Raw genomic sequence first — 18,052 nt, 5'->3', positions numbered from 1 at the left:
CAAAGGAATGAGAGAAATAATGTTGGCCCGGCAGAAATGCTGCTGTCACCAAACAGCTGGGCTGGGCATCCCAGTGGAGGTGGCTCCAATGCTGAGCTCTCTGGGGACACCCATGTCACCACAGGCACTCTCTGCTGTGTTGTGCCAGCCCTGCCAAGGGTGTTTGATGTGGCCTGTCCCTTGTGCAGTGGGGTGTGCCAGGCTGGAACCCCCTGCTTCCCATGGGAATGGTCTTTTGCTCAGGACACATCTGTCTCCTTTAGATCAGGCAGGGACCTGCTCAGCTGCCAGCTGGGGTCCCAGTGTGCCATGCCTGTGTCACTGCTGCTCCTCCATGCCACCAGTGTGCCTGGCTCCCTGCCACCAGCTCCTTCCAGCAGCCCCCTCACAGGGAGGCCCCCGACCCCCAGCCCCTTGCCTGCTGCCCCACTCCCACTGTTTCCAGGGAGACCTTGGTCTTCCAGAGGCAGCTTTGCCATGAAAATGTCTTTACCATGGGCTGCTGGGGTGCTATCCATCCCCAGGAGCATTTTGGGGGGAACTTGTGTTCATGGGAAAGCTGGAGGAGGAACAAGAAGTGTCAGGGTTGCACCGCCTGGCACGACACCAGGAACCCAGCTCTGACACCAGGCACCCCAGGGTACAGGAGTGTGCAACCCCGTATCTTGAGGCACAGAGCCCTCCCTGGCTCCCCCAGCTCCACAGCTGCACTTGGCTTGGGGGTGTCTTTCTCTCTCTCTCCGTGTGGACGGAGGCCGGGCAGTTCCCCCCGCGGCGGAGCCCACATCACTTCCTCTGGCAGTGGCGGCGGTGACGGTGGTGGTGGCGAGGCCCCACTGCCCGCGTGTCCCCCCCCAGCTCTCCCTCCGGCTGCTGCTGCGCCAGCGGGGCCCTCACATTCCTCGGCTATTTTTAGGGTGGCCCTATCAGCCCAGCTGTCCCTGCTGCCGGCTGCCGCCCCACTAGTGCCTCTCCTGTGCGGTGCCGCGCTCGCCCCGGCGGAAACCCCGCTCCTGGCTCCCTCTGGTAAGGTGGGGACCCCCAGCGTGGCCAGCATGGCTTGGGGAGCACGAGGGGGGCATGTGGGAGACAGTCCTGGCAGTGGGAGTGGGGACTGTGAGGCTGAACCCACCCCTGGGGTGCTTTGGTGGCTGGGGGTTGTTTGTTGTGGGGACCTCATGGCCAGTGCTCTCTGGAGACCTTTGTGGCAGTGCCAGGCTGCTTGGAGGTGGGAGTGCTGTGGGCAGGGTGTTTGGGGGTTCTGACCCACAGCTGGGTTCATCTCCAGACCCTAGTGCTCAGCCTGTGCTCCCGGCACTGGCATTTCACAGCGTGGTGATGGTTGGGGGGTACAGGGGAGCCCTCAGGGACGTACTCCCAGACTGCTGGGTTGGTTTGGTGGCTCCCCTGTGCCACACCTGGCCGTGGGAGGGGGCTTCTCCCCAGTGGCCCCAGGCACAACCTGGGGTTGGAGAGCGGGTGCCATCCAGGGCAGGAGGTCCCACCAGAGCTGCCCGGCTGCTGGCACAGGGTCAGGCTCAGAATAAACCCTGGCTGTCAGGGCAAGCAGGGAGCTGGGGCAGAAAATATCCCTTCCCTCACCCTGGCATTTGCTTACCGCAGCGGGCTGGCCCGCTCGGGGGAGTGGGGCCACAGTCCTGCAGCCTGACTAAAGGGGCTTTTTTTGCACGGTGAGCTTTGCTAGGTCTCAGACTGGTCACCTGCCTGTCCCCAGAGCCCCTCCTGTGGGCACTGTTTGTATGCTGAGCAGGGCCAGGTGGGCTCAGACCCCCGCTCCTGAGGATCCCAGGTGGGGAAGGGCACCATGCCTGTACCCTGGGCCGTGGTTTGGCGTTCTGTGTGCTGTCCCCAGTCCGTCTCACCTCTCCCTCTCTCCCCAGCCAGGGCTGCGGCTCCATGAGACATCACCATGGCGTTCTCATCCCGGTTTGCATTCTGGGAGCAGAAGGGAAGTCTCTCTCGCATGTTTGCCTGCACCCCACATTTGGGTCACGCTGCTGACCGGCTCCCCCAGTTTGCCCAGTGCTGGCACCATGTTTGGAGCAGCACTCCCAGCCTCACTGTGCTGCCATGACAGGGGCTGTGCCAGGCAAACAGGAGCTTGGCCAGGGCTGGGGTCACCAACACAGCCATGCATGTGATCACTAACACCATCACTAACGGCTTTGCCAGTGGCTGGTGCAGCCCCTAACTCAGTGTGAGCCACCTCAGTGCCACCTGCCAGCCAGGAGCTGCTGTGTGATGGCGAGTCGGGGTGTGCTGGCCACAGGATGCACCACACGCTGCCACCACAGTGTCACAGCCAAGTCCTGGCACTCAGAGACATGGCTCAGGGCAGAGTTTGGCCGCCCACCCCCCCCCAGAGGCCCCTGGTTTCCCCGGGTCAGCAGGGATCTGGCATGTTCCACTTGCGGCTGCTGCAGAGATTAGCTGGTGACACTTAAAACGTGCTGTGACACCCGGGGGGGTGACGTGCAGAATGACAGAGCCCTGCAGGAGCGGTGATGGGACTCTGAACCAGCTCCCTCACTGGCTGCACATGATGAGGGGGCCCAGGCCACCTCTCCCACCTTTGGGGTTTGCCATAACCAGGGTGCATCTCTGTGCTTCACCCCTGTTTTTTCAGCTGATGGGAAGCCTGGAAGGACACACGTCCTTGTCCCTGCAGTGGGCTGCAAATTGGGGCTGGCATGGAGCAATGGTCCTGGTGGGTTTTCTGGCAGCGAGGCCCCACAGTGGGCTGAAACGTGCTCCTCTTGTTTGTCTGACCCTCAGGTCAAGGACGAGGACAAATCTTTAGCTGTGAAAAGACCCGTGAAGGAGGACGGGGCTGTAAGTGTCACAGGGCACGGGCAGGGTGGAGCTTTTGGGGATGGGGCTTGTCCTTGGTGGGAGCAGCCCCTGTGACAGGGCTTGGGGACACCATGCAGGGTCATGGGCTTAGTGATGCCCTGAGCACTGAGTTTTACCCCCGTGCTGGCAGCCTGAGGGTCAATGGGTCACTGTATGTGGGGCAGGGAGGTCACCACTGCTCCTTGCCCTGGGATCCATTGTGGGGCTGTAGGTTGGTGGGGAAGGGTGCTGTGTCCCAGTGCTGGGGCCTGGCTGGGAGCTGTGCTCCGTGGCAGGGCAGAGCCCTGGGCACCACCACGTCCCAAAGAGCAGTGGAGGCTGGACCTCCACTCACACTGGTGTCGTTGTGGCTGCAGTCAGAGAGCCTGAAGGATGCAGCATCTGCACCCCTGAAAGCTGAGCCCCCAAAACCTGAGCCTGGGAAGAACTCTGAACCCACTAAGAGCCCTGAGCCTGTGAAGAGCCCCGAGCCACCTCCTGGGAGAGGGAAGAGCCCAGAGCCGGTGCTGAATGGGGCAGCTGTGAATGGGCTGGAGGGCCCAGCCACTGAGGAACAGGGAGACGATGGCCAGGGGCTGTCCCGCCGCAAGGTGGTCCGGGTGGTGCGCAAGGTGGTCCGCAAAGTCCTGCCAGGGGAGGACACTGGCAGTGCCAAGGAGCCGGGACGAGATGCCAAATCTCCTGAGCCAGTGCCACCCCCAAGGAAGGAGGAAATAGGCCGTACCAGTGTCCCGGCTCCCCCAGCCCCGCCACCTCCCCCCACTGTGGTGCCTTCAGCTCCTGCCAAGCCAGAACCCAAGGATGAGATCTCAGAGGGGCTCAAAACCCTCATGGCAAAGGGCAAAACCAAGGAGCACCGGCCGCGGCTCCGGCCGGGGGACAGGCAGGAGAAGTCCCGTGAGCCGGCTGGAGGGGACGCAAAGCTGTCCCCGGGCGCCGAAGCCAAGCCACAGCCACCAGTGCAGCCTTCAGGAGGGAAAGCAGAGCCAGCAAAGGTGCCTGCTCTGAAACCCACAGCCCTGGAGAGGCACAAGGTACCGGTGTGTGCACGGTGGGGGATGCTCTAAGTGTCCCCAGTGCAGCATGGTGTGATCTCACCTGCATGGTTTGCAGTGGTTTTGGGATGTGTGGTGTGGGTGGGAGTCACTTTTTTGGGGCAGTCGTGTGTGCTATGGCCACTCCATCATACTGCCCCTTGTCTCCCCTCCATTTCATGTGGAGAAGAAGCTGCAGACCAGCGAGAAGCGGCCGACCCCTGTGAAAACTGCCCCGGCTGCCCCCCAGCAGGTGTGTAGGAGTGGGGACCCAGGTCCCTGGACACTGTGGGTACGCGCTGGTACCCAGCTGTGCCTTCACCCTGGGACCTGCCCCAAGCGCTGATGGGCTGCAGGGCTGGGAAAGCCCTTGCAATGGCCCCACTGGAGCCCATGTGCCAGGGCTGTGAGGATTGTGGGGCAGCTGGCCTGGAGCTAATGGTGCTCTGCCTCCAGGCTGCCCCTGACCCTGCTTCCCCTGGCCCCACATCCCTGCTGAGCCCATCCGAGGAGGCGCAGCTGCGGCTGGAGAGGATCTTCACCACTTCTGTAATTCCAGAGGTGTTGGTGCTTGCGTGTCGCCTTCCCAGGGACGGGGAGACGTGGGCACTGTGTGGCTGTCCCGGACATGCCGTGTGCTCTGCACACAGTGACTGTACCCCTGTATCTGGCTGCCAACCCCATGGTCCATCTCTGGGTGACACTGGCAGCAGGGAATGGATGACCAGGGCTGTTGGTGGGTTTGGGGATCATTGCCCAGCCCAGTGTGTTGGGAATGGGGAACTGCTGGCATCCCCGCGGGGGCCCCAGGCACGCTGTGGTGGCTGGGATGGCTGATGTCCTGGTGGTGCTGTGTGAATCATGGCCATGCCAGGGCCCTGTGGCTTGTCAGGGTGCTGCTTCTGCTCTCTGCCTCTCACCCCCTCTCTTCTTTCTCTCCTCCTTCCTTGCTGCCATTAGCTGGACCCCGCCGCCTCCGGTTCGGCACCCAGCCAGGTACTGTACCCCCGTCCTCAGGAGCCCTCTGCCTCCACCAGCGACCCCCTGCCATCCTCTGTCTGCCGGTGGGCTGGCATCTGCGCCCGTGCCTCGTGCTGGAGCGTAAGGCTTTCCCCATCCCACCCTGCTCCGTGGGCTGCCACGGGGCTGGCAGGTGCCAGGGCAGCCAGGGCTGGGTGCCTCTCCCCTCCCCAGCGAGGCTGTGCCGGGAAGCCAGATGTTCCAGGAGGGTGCCCTCAGTGGAGCTGGCACAACTGGGGCGGGCAGGGGTGTGGAGCAGGGTGTGAAGGGGCAGAGTGCTGGCATTGGCAGGATGCATGGCTCATGCCAAAGCAGCTGTGGCAGAGCTCAGAGCAGGGTCAGTGAAGTGACCCCCAGCCACAGGGCTTTGGCAGCACAGCCTCATGGCCAGCGTCCTTCCCAGCTCTGTGTATGTCCAGCACTGCACTGGACTTGCCACCCCGCTGTCCACAGTGGTGGCCGTGGCATGAGGAGCAGGGTTTGGCACAGTGGTGCTTTGCCCCCGCTTGCTCCTCCCCTCCTCTTTCTGTGCTGTGTGCGGGGCAGGGCTGAGCCCTTCTCACCTTCGCCGTCTCTCGGCCTCGCCAGGGTCCAGCGGACGATGCGCCGGCAGCTCCTCTTGGCCCCGTCCCTGCTGCAGCTCAGGTTTGGCTTTGGGGCTCATCCTGCTCTCCGTGTGCCAGGCACATCCCCGCTGTGCCGGCCACGCCAGCCTGGCATTTCCCATGTCACAGTCCTGTGCCATGTCCTTTGTGCCTCTATTATGTGCCTCAGTGTGTCCTGTGTCCCTGCAGCATGTCCCTGCAGCATGTCCCATGTCCCCATAGCATGTCTGGTGTCCCTGCATCCTGGCACGTGGCTGGCATGGGTGCCTGCTCTCAGGGCTGTGGTTTGGGAGCTTGGCCCCTCCAGGCTCGCCCGAGGTGGCCGTAGTGAATGTGCCTGTGGGTCACTGTGTCTTTATGTCTGTCCCAAGCTGTGGCAGGGCCCTGGTGGTCTCTGCAGCCCTGAGCCCACTGGGGTCCCCCCAGTGGGCAAACTGGGGACATGCTGGAAGGGCTTGTGGCTTGTGAAGGTAGCCTGGATGGCCAGCACATGGCCCTGTGACCAGTCAGCCCTGCTCCCTCCAGTCCCAGAGATGTGGGCAGGGGGTGAGACAGGGCAGGGGGCAGGTGACTACAACCTCTCCACATCTGCTGTCCCTCAGGCCAAGACGGAGGAGCAGATAGCAGCCGAGGAGGCCTGGTACGAGACTGAGAAGGTGTGGCTGGTGCACAGGGATGGCTTCTCCTTGGGTGAGCCAGGGGCACTGCTGGGACACAGCACCCCATCCTTCCTGTGGCACAGCGAGCCCCCCTGACCCTACTGCGGTGTCCCTGGGGGCTGCCAGCACAGCCCCTCTGAGTGCCCTATGCCCCTTGCAGGCAGCCAGCTGCGGCCGGAGGCGGGCAGTCCCCTGCCCGAGGGCAAGGTGAAGGTGAAACTGGACCACGATGGAGCCGTCCTGGAGGTGGAAGAGGATGACGTGGAGAAGGTAGGGCTGCGGGGCGGGGGGCCAATGGGGCAGAGCCCCGTTCCCTGCCTGACCCGCCCCACCCCAACCTCGCTGCCAGGCAAACCCCCCGTCCTGCGACCGTGTGGAGGACCTCGCCAGCCTCCTCTACCTCAACGAGTCCAGCACGCTGCACACGCTGCGCCAGCGCTACGGCGGCAACCTCCTGCACACCTACGCCGGGCCCACCATGGTCATCATCAACCCACTGAGCTCCCCCTCCATGTACTCTGAGAAGGTGACGCTGCAGCGGGGTGACACCGCAGGGGACAAGCAGCTGGCGCCGTGCAGAGGGGACAGAGGGGTGGCAGGGTGCTGACCATCACCCGCTTCCCCTCCCCGTCCCCTCCAGGTGATGCACATGTTCAAGGGGTGCCGCAGGGAGGACACGTCCCCGCACATCTACGCGGTGGCGCAGGCCGCGTACCGCAGCATGCTGATGAGCCGCCAGGACCAGGCCATCGTCCTGCTGGGCGCCAGCGGCAGCGGCAAAACCACCAACTGCCAGCACCTGGTCCAGTACCTCGCCACCATCGCCGGCAGCACCGGCAAGGTCTTCTCTGGTGAGTCCCCGGCAGGGCACGGAGTCTCCTTGTCCTGCCTGCACACGCCCCTCGCTTTGCAGTCACAGCCCCACGCACGTGGCAGCGGCCGGACACGCGCCAGAGGGACTGTCACTGTGTCACGCCGGTGCCTTTGCCGCACTCCTGGGGGCTGCTGCGGCGCAGAGCATGGCACGGGAGCAGCAGCACCTGCCTGGCTGGCTCTGGCCCCCTGCCACTGCACAGCCCCTGCACCGCCCTACTTCTCTTCCCGCAGTGGAGAAGTGGCAGGCTCTCTACACCATCCTGGAGGCTTTTGGCAATAGCAGCACCGGCATGAACGGCAACGCCACCCGCTTCTCCCAGATCATCTCTCTGGACTTCGACCAGGCTGGGCAGGTGGCGTCTGCCTCTGTACAGGTGAGGGGGCCGGGGTGGCCCCCCCCAGCACGGGAGCTGGTCCATCCTTGTCAGCGTGGCTCCCCTTGGTGTGGGAGCGAGTCCATCCTCACTGGAGTGTTGCCCAGAGAAGCTCTAACTGCCCCATCCCTGGAAGCATTCAAGGCCAGGTTGGACAGGACTTGGAGCAGCCTGATCTGGGGGAAAGTGTCCTTGCCCATGGCAGGGGTTTGGAACTCATCGATCTTTAAGGTCCCTTCCAATCCAAACCATTCCATGATTCCGTGATTCTCCCGGTGTTTTCTACACTGCAAGCTCTGCCATAGACCCCCAGCCCCATGCTCGTAGCACTCAGCAGCCTGGCATCCTGCTCTCGTCCTTGCTCACACCCAGATCAGATGGGCTGCCTATCCTTGCTGAGTTAGTCCCAAAATCAGGGGACGTGTCTTCCAGCCACCTCCCTGCTGTAGTAACAGCAGAGCCCTTAAAATCCAGGAGAGCCACTCCGTGCTCTTGTGGTAGCATTCACTGAAGAGAGATGCTCATGGGCTGCTTGGGTGATGTTTGCATTCACATGGTGCCCTGCAGTGGGAGGGACACCCTCACAACTCTGTGGGGACCCTGGCCTGGCAGCAAGGACGAGCCTGGGGTGGGCTGGGTGGTCTCAGTGGGAGCGGGGCACTTGGGGCAGCTCCCAACTCTCCCACCTCCGCCAGACACTGCTGCTGGAGAAGCTGCGCGTGGCCCGGCGCCCGGCCAACGAGGCCACCTTCAATGTCTTCTACTACCTGCTGGCCTGCTCTGACAGCACCCTGCGGTGAGCTGGGGGGGAGGGCACAGCCCCCATCGTGAGGGGGGTCTCTGGGACCTCCCCCATGGGGCCAACCGTGGTGTTTATCCCTGCAGGACTGAGCTTCACTTCAACCACCTGGCAGAGAACAATGTCTTCGGCATTGTGCCCCCCTCCAAGGTTGTTGCCATGGGGAGCTGTGGGGGAAGATGGGGGTCTCTGGCCCATTTGAGTGCAGGGGGAGGCAGAGCTGGGCTCCCAGACCAATGGCTCCTATTGTTTTCCACAGCCGGAGGAAAAGCAGAAGGCAACCCAGCAGTTCAGCAAGCTCCTGGCAGCCATGAAGGTGATGGGCATCTCAGGAGATGAGCAGAAAGCCTTCTGGCTCATCCTGGGAGCCATTTACCATCTAGGAGCTGCCGGGGCAACCAAAGGTAGTAAGCTGGGAGCCATTAATGAGGGGAGATTTGGGACTGATGGATGTGAGGCGTTCCAGAGCCAGAGTCTCCTGCAGTGCAGCCAAGCCCTGGGGGAGGGGGTGGGGGCTGTATCAGCTGAGGGACAGTGCCCTGCCACCCTGGGTGCTTTGGGACACCCAGTTTGGTTCCCATGGTCGGGGTGGTCTCGTTAACTGGTGGGAATTGAACACACCCAGACCCTGGGCTGGCCCCTGACAACTTGGGGGAGTGGGGGCCTGGGTGGGGCCTGAGGGAGTTGGGGGGGGGGTGTCCCCCCATTCCCAGTGTAACACCTTTCCCTCCATCCTCCTCGCAGAGCCACTGGCAGATGGAGCTGGTAATGGGAGTGGGGAGGGCTCTGCTTTCGGGGGTGCCACGCGATGCTGGTTTGGGGGCTGCAGTGGGGGCTTGGGATGCTGCTGGTGTGCTTGGACCAACCCTGACCCTGGCTGTGTCCTGGCAGCCCCAAATTTGCCTGCTGCTCGTGAGGACTCCCAACCCCGTCCTGTCAGCACCATTGGTGGTGTGGGGCAGGGCTGCCTTGGCACACAGAGCTCACCATGGGTGTGAGTCTCCCACAGCACCAGCTTTGCTCTCATTTCTGGGGATGGCAAATTTGGCTTTGGGGGCTGCCCTTCTCCCCCTGTGGCTTTCTCTTTCTGCCTTTTGTGCTGGAAGCCCCTGTGATGCTGCACACTGGTTGGAGAGCTGGGCATGTCACCCCCAAAATGGGCACCTGGAGCTGGTGGCTGCACCCAGGGAATTTGCAGCCCTGGGGGAAAAAATGAGCTGGGGATGAGAAGGGAGAGACCGGAGGGGTCTGGATGCACGTTGGGGTGCAGTGCTGGCCCATGGGGTGCTCTCGGGGCACTAGAGGGCAGCAGGGTCCCACTGCAGCCACCACAGCGGGATGCTCAGGCAGCTCCGGAGCCTCTCCATGGGAGCCTGCTGTGTGGGGGAACCTCAGATCCTGCTGGGGGGGAGCATTGCTGCATCGGGGCAAGCATCCCACTCCCAGGTCTGTGCTGCTGCTGCTGCTGAAGCCTCCCCTGCACCTCGTGGACACTGGGGGTGCTCAGAGGCAGCTGAGTTGCATCAGCCCCACAATTTCCTTGACCCTGGGCTGGATCCAAAAGGGGCTCCCCATGCGCCGGGGCAGAGCCGAGCTGCTCCCCAGCAGTGCCCGTGGTGCGGGGGGCTCACAGGGGAGGGACCCCCATGCCAGGTCACAGTTTGTCACTGCAGCGATGGCTGGCGAGAGGGCAGGCATGGCATGTGCGGTGGCGTGGTGGCAGGAGGGCGTCCCCGTGCCGTCGCGTGTCGTTGTTTCTAACCCCTGTCTCTGTTCGCATGGTGCATGCTGCCCTTTGCAATGCAGACGCCGACGAAGGTAAAGTCCCGTTCTCCGCTCGTGTCTCTGGCTTCCCCCTCCCCCCGTGCCACCGTCATCCCGCTTCCGTGTCCCTGTGTGTCACCATTAACCTGCTCCCGCCGCCCCCAGCGTCCGTGTCTCTGTGTCTGTCCGGCTGCCCTGCGGCTGTGTCACCAGGCAGGGACATGTCCCCTTGTGGGGTGGCTCAGAGCCTCAGAGGTCCCTGGGTAGTGGTGGCAAGGGGTCCGTGCTTCACACCCGTGTGGCTCCAGGCTCAGCCCTGCAGCAGCACAAAGCCATTCACCCCTGTCTCCTCTAGACCCCAAACATCTCTGTCTCCTCAAACCCCAAAACGTGTGCTCCCACTGTACCCATCATCCCCAGCCTACTCTGTGGGTCCCTAAGATCATCTCAGGCCTGTTTGGAAACACTCCCCATTTTTGGGGGTGCCCTGCTAGGCTCTGAGCCCTCTTCTCCACCCTTCAGCTGGGAGGAAACAGTTTGCACGGCACGAGTGGGCTCAGAAAGCCGCGTACCTGCTGGGCTGCAGCCTGGAGGAGATCTCCTCTGCCATCTTCAAGCACCAGCCCAAGGGCACCCTGCAGCGCTCCACCTCCTTCCGGCAGGGCCCCGATGAGTCTCCCCTGGGGGACAGTGGCACAGGTAGGGTGAGGTATGGGGGGGACAGCAGATGGCCCGGAGAGGGATGCTGGGCTGGAGACACTCAGCTTTGCTTTGGCCAGGTCCCAAGCTGACGGCGCTGGAGTGCCTGGAGGGCATGGCAGCTGGCTTGTACTCCGAGCTCTTCACGCTCCTCATCTCCCTCCTCAACAGGTACGTGCTGGGGGGGCCGGCAGGAGAGCTGGGGGGTGCCTGGCAGCAGCCACTGACCCCACTGTGTCCCTTTGTGCTCCCCCCAGGGCGCTGAAGTCGAGCCAGCACTCGGTGTGCTCAGTGACGGTGGTGGACACCCCCGGGGCGCAGAACCCTGAGCTGGCGGGGCAGAGCCGGGGGGCCACCTTTGAGGAGCTCTGCCACAACTACGCCCAGGAGCGCCTGCAGCAACTCTTCCACCAGCGCACCTTTGCCCGCGAGCTGGAGCGGTACAAGGAGGTACCAGAGACACCCAGGGCTGCCATCACCTCCTTCACTCCTGCCCTCCTACACCCACGTGAACATCTCCTACGTGGCCCTCCTGGTTTCTTACCCAGTGGTCACTCTGGACCAGTCCAACCAAAGCAGCTCTGACACGATGCTCGGTGCTCAGGGCTTTCCTCAGGGCTTTCCTCAGGGCTCCTGTGCTGGCTGTGGAGCACAGCAAAGGCGGGCTGGGCTGGGATGTGTTGGAGTAGCTGTGGGTGATGGTGATGGTGGTCACTGCTGCTGCTCCATCTCACCGCTGACAGCCCACAGGAACCCTTCCATGTGTCCTGGTCCCCTCTTAGCATGTGGCATCACCCTAAACCCCATCGACATCCACGCCCTGATGGGCTCACGATCCCTATCACTGCTATTCTGCGGAGTGGACACTCACCTGCCTCTGTTTCCCCTCACCAGGAGAACATAGAGCTCGCCCTGGCTGACGCTGAGCCCAGCTCCTCTGGCTCCATAGCTGCTGTAGACCAGTCCTCACACCAGGCACTGGTAAGCACCTTCCACTCTTCCTTCCATCCACATCACAGCAGCAGATGGGCAGCTTTTTGGCACTTCAGTGGTAGAGGGGAAGGAAAGGGGCTATCCTGAATGCTTGGCCATGAGAGCATGGGTACAAGTGTGTGTGCAGCCCACATACCTGGTGCATCCCCCAGCATGGTTTTCCCCTCAGGTCCTGGGAGCTGCTTGTGCTGTGGGCAGGGGGCCTGGAAACTTTGTGTGATCTCTGGGGTGCTCCAGTCCTCAAAGTGCTCTGGTCCCCAGGATACTCTGGTCCCCAGGATATTCTAGTCCCCAAGGTGCTCAGGTCCCCAGTGTCCATGGGTCCCCAAGGTTCTCCAGTCCCTACTGGAGGAGGCTGCAGAGACCAGGGGTGCTGCTGGCACCATCCCTGTGCTGGGTTTCAGCCCAGCGCTGCATTTCCCACCTCAGTGGGATGCGCTGCCAGAGTGTCCCATATGGACTCTTTCCCTGCTGGGGAGCAGGATTCAGGAGCCCTCTCACACAGTGGGAGGTTGCATGATTCCTGGGTGGCCTGGGTGCCCTGTGTCACCCCATGTCCCTGCCCTGGGGGACACTGGTGTGCCAGACCAGCTGCCAGCATGGTGACCCTGCAGGTCCGGTCTCTGGCCCGCACGGACGAGGCGCGGGGGCTGCTGTGGCTTCTGGAGGAGGAGGCGCTGCAGCCAGGCGGCAACGAGGACACCTTGCTGGAACGGCTCTTCTCCTACTATGGCCCCCAGGAAGGAGGCAAAAAAGGTATGGAGGGGGGCCTGGGACCGTGGGGATGTGTCCACTAGACCAGAAACAACTTCTGTAATGGAAGGTGTCCCTGCCCATGGCAGGGGGGTGGAATGAGATAATCTTTAGGGTGCCTTCCAACCCAAACTATTCTGGGATTCTGTGACATGCCCCATGGTCCCTGGGGCTGTGCTCACTGGTGCTGTTTCCCCACAGGGCACAACCCGCTGCTCCCCAGTGACAAGCCCCGACACTTCCTCCTGGGCCACAGCTCGGGGACCAACTGGGTGGAGTACGATGCTACAGGATGGCTCAACTACGTCAAGCACAACCCGGCCTCCCAAAACGCCTCTGTCCTGCTGCAGGAGTCCCAAAAGTGAGCAGGGTCCTGGGATGGGAGCATGGCAGGGGGGAGAGGTGACGCTGGGGGGTGACACGGCCTCTGTGCCCTGCAGGAAGGTGATCAGCAGCCTGTTTGCCGGGCGCGGCGGCTCGGCGCTGGTGCTGTCGGGCTCGGTGGCGGGGCTGGAGGGGGGCTCCCAGCTGGCCCTGCGCCGGGCCACCAGCATGCGCAAGACCTTCACCAGCGGCGTGGCTGCGGTCAAGAAGAAATCCTTGTGCATCCAGATCAAGCTGCAAGTGGTGAGTGAGGGCGTGTTGGGGGGGTCCCTGCACCTGGCTGGGGCACCTCTGCGCGTCACCGCTCACCCTGCTCTGCCACACCTGCAGGACGCCCTCATCGACAGCATCAAGAAGTCCAAGCTCCACTTCGTGCACTGCTTCCTGCCCAAGGCGGGGGGCGGCGGGGACCCCCAGGCTGTGCTGTGCCGGCGGGTGAGCGGCAGCGAGCTGGAGCTGCCCACGGAGCACTGCGAGGCCGGGCTGATGCAGCTGGACGTGCCCCTCCTGCGCGCCCAGCTCCGCGGCTCCCGCCTGCTCGATGCCCTCCGCATGTACCGCCAAGGTGAGCCCTGGCACCAGGGGTGGACAGCACGGAGGTCCTGCCTGCATCTCCTTGCTGGAGAGCCAAAGACCCCCAGGAAGCCCTTCAGCACATACCCTCGCTCTGAACTCTGTAGTCTCTCCCCAGGGTGGTCCTGTCCCTGTCCCCCCTCCCCTGCAGGGCTGTTATCTGCGCTGGGGACAGGCATGGCCTTAATTGGATGTCTCCCCTGGTGCCGTTGGTTCAGGGCAGCAATCCCATTGACATCCAGCCCCTGTCCCACTGGAACGAGGGCCTCTGGATTGTGCTCAGCAAAGCATTTATTGATACATTGGCTGGCCAGCCACCCGGCTGAGGGTTTATTCCTTGGAGGCCAGACCCTTCCTGCTGTGATTGGAAATCGATGCCACCTGCACACCTCCTGGATCGATGGCCGTAGCCAGCCGGCCGTGCTGGGGTCAATGTCTCCATCAATACCTCATCGTTAATTAAGATATGGAGGCTCAGTGCTGGAGCCTGATGCAGGAGCTGGCTGTGGCTCAGAGTGGAGCCCGAGCAGGACTTGCACAGGCAACACGTGTCCCTGCTCTCCCCCCGAGGAGAGATTTGGCTACTTTCTCCTCAGATCCCGGCCAAAATTGCTGGAGGACGCAGCCAAAGAAAACCTCCCAGGGAGGCTGGGGGCATTCCAGCAATGCCTGACCCTATGGGGAACTTGTGTCACGTGGGGTGACCCCATCAGCTCTCCCAAAACATGAGCCTCAGCATGTCAGGGCACGTGGGACTGTCCCTGGCCATCCCCCAGGTGTGCTGGCTGCCCACACAGCCCCACTCTCCCTTGCTTCCCCAGGTTACCCCGACCACATGGTGTTTGCGGAGTTCAGGCGGCGCTTTGATGTCCTGGCCCCACACCTGACCAAAAAGCATGGGCGCAACTACATCGTGGTGGACGAGAAGCGGGTACGTGCCCCATGTCAGAGTCACTGCTGTGGTCCAGGGTCCCCTACACCCTGGAGTGCCTGGCCCTGACACCTTTCCCTCCCTGCAGGCAGTGGAGGAGCTCCTGGAGTCACTGGACCTGGAGAAGAGCAGCTACCACATGGGCTTGAGCCGGGTACGGTGCCCGACACCACCGGGTGTGGGTGTGGGCAGGGCTGTGCGTCATGGCACGGTGGGACAGCAAAAGGGCAGCACTGTTCGCTCCCACCCACGGCATTCCTCGTGCCTGGGGAATAAAACCCCACCGTGGGACAGGACCAGTGGCTGCGGAGGGGAGAGACACATCCCCACCAGTGGGAGGGTGGCACGGCGTGGCTGGAGGGATGCCGGCACCCATCGCCGTCCTGCTCCCCTCCTGCAGGTGTTTTTCCGGGCTGGATCACTGGCCAGGCTGGAAGAGCAGCGGGACACGCAGACCAGCAGGAACATCACCCTTTTCCAGGCGGCGTGCAGGGGCTTCCTGGCACGGCAGCACTTCAAGAAGAGAAAGGTTCGTCCCAGCGACTCTCCCCTCCCCGCTCTGCTGCACAATTTCGCCTAAAATGGGCAGCGCAGCCTTTCTGCGCCTCCTGGGCCAGCACCTCCTCCTCCCGCCTCCCCCGGAGCCGTGGGGGGCCAGGGGGAAACCGGGGGGCCAGGGGGAACCGGCAGGGAGGCTGCTGGGCATCGCCGCAGAAGGATGAAGCTACACTTTAGCTCCTACTTTTATCATTAGAGAAGGTGTAAAATAGGCATCTCACAGTGCCTTGCTTTCCCAGGATTAGCATTTACAGGGGCTGGAGAGGATCAAACAGCAGATTTGCTGGTGCAATTAGCCTAAATGCTAATGAAGGGAAGCATGCTGGGGTGCTGGCAGGAGTGCTGAGCACCCACACGCTCCGTTTTGCCCTGCTGGTGGCCCCGTACTGATCCCATGCCCCGTGCCCTGCACAGATCCAGGATTTGGCCATCCGGTGCGTGCAGAAGAACATCAAGAAGAACAAAGGGGTGAAGGATTGGCCCTGGTGGAAGCTCTTCACCACGGTGCGGCCCCTCATCCAAGTGCAGCTCACCGAGGACCAGATCCGCGGCAAAGACGTGGGTATCCATGCCAGGGGACGCTGGATGGAGCAGGGAGGGCTTGGGGGAGTGTTGGTCGTGGGCAGGGCCCCATAGAGGGGTGGGATGCAGGATCCTGTGGTGGATTGGGATACAGGACCCCACAGTGGGTTGGGATGCAGGAGCCCATGATGGGGTGAGATGCACTACGACCACAACTGCCTGCATCCCGCCAGCGCCAGGCTCGAATTGCTCCCTAATTTGCGAATCAGCATGTCATTAGCATCCCAAGAGCCGGCTGTTGCTTGAGCCCAATTACAAGCGTGGAGAATGGAAGTGAAACCGTGTGCCAGAGGCAAATGCGGGGGCTCCGCTCGCACTGGCAACCAGACACCGGTGCACTCACCGAGCATGGAGCTGCTGCCTGGCTCAGCTTTCACCCTGACCTGCTGGGGACAGCACCTGGGTGGGGGCACCTGGGCGGGGGCACCTGGGCCCCCTGCTGCCCCCCAGCCTGTGCTGGAACCAGAGGAAGAGAGAGGATGATGTTAACAGACAAACATGCTTCCTCAGCACTGGCTGGTGGTCCCTGGTTCCACAACATCCTGGTGGGCCCCCTCCCTCCCCACCTGGGCTGGGTGCACCCAAGCCCTTCAGCAAGCTGCTGATGGGTGGATTTGTTCCCACCCCCTCTCCCAAAGGATGTGGGTACCCCTTTGCAGCTTTTCTGGGACTGCCTGGTATTTCAACACCATTTATGGGGTTGGAGTCGGCAGACAGCGGAGCGGGTTGGGGAAAGTCCCTGCCCAGCCCTTGGCAGGGGAGAGCAGCCCTGGGGAGCCCCCACCCTGCCCATCCTGCGCTGGGGGGGTGCTGGGGAGGGGCAGAGAGCTGCCAGCCTCCTACCCGCCAGCCTCTTCCCTGCGCCTGCCCCCTCCCTCACCGCCCTCTCTGTTGCAGGAAGAGATCCTGCAGCTGAAGAGCAAACTCGAGAAGGTGGAGAAGGAGCGTAACGAGCTGCGGCTCAACAGCGACCGCCTGGAGAGCAGGGTAGGTCCTTGCCGGTGCCGGGATGGGGTACGGTGCTGTGCCAGCCTGCCCCAGCCAATGGCCCCATTCCCCCTGCTGCCCCCAGATCACAGAGCTGACGTCGGAGCTGACGGACGAGCGGAACACCGGCGAGTCGGCCTCCCAGCTGCTGGACGCTGAGACGGCCGAGAGGCTGCGGGCTGAGAAGGAGATGAAGGACCTGCAGGTAAATGTGCCCCTCCCTGGCCTCGCAGTGTCTCCTGTCCCCTGCAAGTGCTCACCACAGCCATGTCCCCTCCCAGGCCAAGTATGATGCCCTAAAGAAGCAGATGGAGTCAATGGAGATGGAGGTGATGGAGGCTCGGCTCATCCGGGCGGCCGAGCTCAATGGGGAACTCGACGATGATGATTCAGGTACTGTCCTGCCTCCAGCGCTGGCTGCTGGCACACCCTGCAGTGTCCCCCTCTCCCTGTGCCACCCCCACAGCCCCTTGGTGACGGCGTTTCCCCACACAGGTGGCGAATGGCGGCTGAAATACGAGCGGGCGGTGCGGGAGATCGACTTCACCAAGAAACGGCTGCAGCAGGAGCTGGAGGACAAGCTGGAGGTGGAGCAGCAGGGCAAGAGGCAGCTGGAGCGCAAGGTGAGTGGGGTTCAGCCCTGGGGACTCCCTGGTCCCCTCAGCATGGCTAGGACTGCAGGGACATGGTGGCATCCCGGAGCCCTCACTGCTCTGCTCACCTCTGCCTGCAGCTGGCGGACCTGCAGGCGGACAGCGAGGAGAGCCAGCGGGCGCTGCAGCAGCTGAAGAAGAAGTGCCAGCGCCTGGCTGCCGAGCTGCAGGACACCAAGCTGCACCTCGAGGGACAGCAGGGACGCAACCACGACCTGGAGAAGAAGCAGCGGAGGTGGGGACCATGTGCTGGCAGCGGGGGGGACACAGGGGACGCGCCTCTGGCGAAGTGGCATTACCATTTTAGCAGGGATTTGGGCACCTCACCAGCTCCTACTTGGCTGAAGTGTCTCTAGTGGGATGGGGCTGCCCAAGCTGGATGTGTTTGTTGTGGGGAGGATCCCCATGCCCTTTTGGGGGGGCCCAGAGCTGAGTGATCCCCCCTGTGTGGGGTCATGTCCCATGGTGGAGGCTGCTAGTGCCCTGCTTCTGCGCTCAGCACGTGCTGCCATCCCGTCCCCTCTCCCAGCCCCAAAGTTTGCTAACGTTATTAAGCAGCAGGGACGCTTTCATCTCATTATGGTAATGATCACACACACAAATACAGCGAGAGAATCCAATCTAATTAATTTCAATTTCCGCGGATTGGAGTCTGTGCTAATGCAGCTGTTTATTACCCAGCGCGAGGAAAAATGGGGATTAGCCGCCGAGGTGTTTAACGCAGGTCACAAACTCAAGCGCAGGGTTGTTTTCCAAGCCCCAAAGGCAGTGATTTCAGAGTAAACCCGGCTGATCCCATCCCAGGGGCACTGGGAGAAACTGCCACAGCACTGCCTGGCTACAGGCTGTGCTGAGCACTCCTCCACCAGGGCCTTGTGTCCCCTCCGGGGGGTCGCATGTCGCCTTCAGGGATGGGACCGGTGCCATGTCACAT

General features: G+C 62.7%; 1 protein-coding gene across 26 annotated transcripts in view; it reads left to right on the top strand.

The window, feature by feature from the left end:
* Nucleotides 1–18,052, top strand: part of MYO18A (myosin XVIIIA) — a 34,238-nt gene that overhangs the window by 8,019 nt on the left and 8,167 nt on the right. For 2 of the 26 annotated variants that reach the window (XM_039562732.1, XM_039562736.1), the window contains exons 3-35: nucleotides 2,797–2,853; nucleotides 3,231–3,908; nucleotides 4,099–4,161; nucleotides 4,365–4,469; nucleotides 4,869–4,904; nucleotides 5,517–5,573; nucleotides 6,136–6,223; nucleotides 6,353–6,462; nucleotides 6,542–6,718; nucleotides 6,833–7,043; nucleotides 7,300–7,442; nucleotides 8,138–8,238; nucleotides 8,328–8,391; nucleotides 8,501–8,645; nucleotides 8,986–9,006; nucleotides 10,048–10,059; nucleotides 10,528–10,704; nucleotides 10,785–10,875; nucleotides 10,962–11,154; nucleotides 11,599–11,685; nucleotides 12,312–12,453; nucleotides 12,652–12,811; nucleotides 12,891–13,077; nucleotides 13,165–13,399; nucleotides 14,229–14,338; nucleotides 14,427–14,492; nucleotides 14,739–14,867; nucleotides 15,311–15,454; nucleotides 16,376–16,465; nucleotides 16,551–16,670; nucleotides 16,747–16,858; nucleotides 16,961–17,088; nucleotides 17,199–17,353. In XM_039562732.1, coding sequence (XP_039418666.1) covers nucleotides 2,797–2,853; nucleotides 3,231–3,908; nucleotides 4,099–4,161; nucleotides 4,365–4,469; nucleotides 4,869–4,904; nucleotides 5,517–5,573; nucleotides 6,136–6,223; nucleotides 6,353–6,462; nucleotides 6,542–6,718; nucleotides 6,833–7,043; nucleotides 7,300–7,442; nucleotides 8,138–8,238; nucleotides 8,328–8,391; nucleotides 8,501–8,645; nucleotides 8,986–9,006; nucleotides 10,048–10,059; nucleotides 10,528–10,704; nucleotides 10,785–10,875; nucleotides 10,962–11,154; nucleotides 11,599–11,685; nucleotides 12,312–12,453; nucleotides 12,652–12,811; nucleotides 12,891–13,077; nucleotides 13,165–13,399; nucleotides 14,229–14,338; nucleotides 14,427–14,492; nucleotides 14,739–14,867; nucleotides 15,311–15,454; nucleotides 16,376–16,465; nucleotides 16,551–16,670; nucleotides 16,747–16,858; nucleotides 16,961–17,088; nucleotides 17,199–17,353 — 4,394 coding nt within the window. Of the gene's footprint in view, nucleotides 1–855; nucleotides 1,027–1,901; nucleotides 1,970–2,796; nucleotides 2,854–3,230; nucleotides 3,909–4,098; nucleotides 4,162–4,364; nucleotides 4,470–4,868; nucleotides 4,905–4,939; nucleotides 5,010–5,516; nucleotides 5,574–6,135; nucleotides 6,224–6,352; nucleotides 6,463–6,541; nucleotides 6,719–6,832; nucleotides 7,044–7,299; nucleotides 7,443–8,137; nucleotides 8,239–8,327; nucleotides 8,392–8,500; nucleotides 8,646–8,985; nucleotides 9,007–10,047; nucleotides 10,060–10,527; nucleotides 10,705–10,784; nucleotides 10,876–10,961; nucleotides 11,155–11,598; nucleotides 11,686–12,311; nucleotides 12,454–12,651; nucleotides 12,812–12,890; nucleotides 13,078–13,164; nucleotides 13,400–14,228; nucleotides 14,339–14,426; nucleotides 14,493–14,738; nucleotides 14,868–15,310; nucleotides 15,455–16,375; nucleotides 16,466–16,550; nucleotides 16,671–16,746; nucleotides 16,859–16,960; nucleotides 17,089–17,198; nucleotides 17,354–18,052 lie in introns of those variants that run through there. The other 24 variants (XM_039562753.1, XM_039562756.1, XM_039562755.1 and 21 more) reach the window with 22 other exon arrangements.

Source organism: Corvus cornix, chromosome 19 (assembly GCF_000738735.6).
Source record: "Corvus cornix cornix isolate S_Up_H32 chromosome 19, ASM73873v5, whole genome shotgun sequence".
Classification (NCBI taxonomy): domain Eukaryota; kingdom Metazoa; phylum Chordata; class Aves; order Passeriformes; family Corvidae; genus Corvus; species Corvus cornix.
Note: the sequence above shows the minus strand (reverse complement) of the source record. Positions and strands in the feature narration are given on the sequence as shown.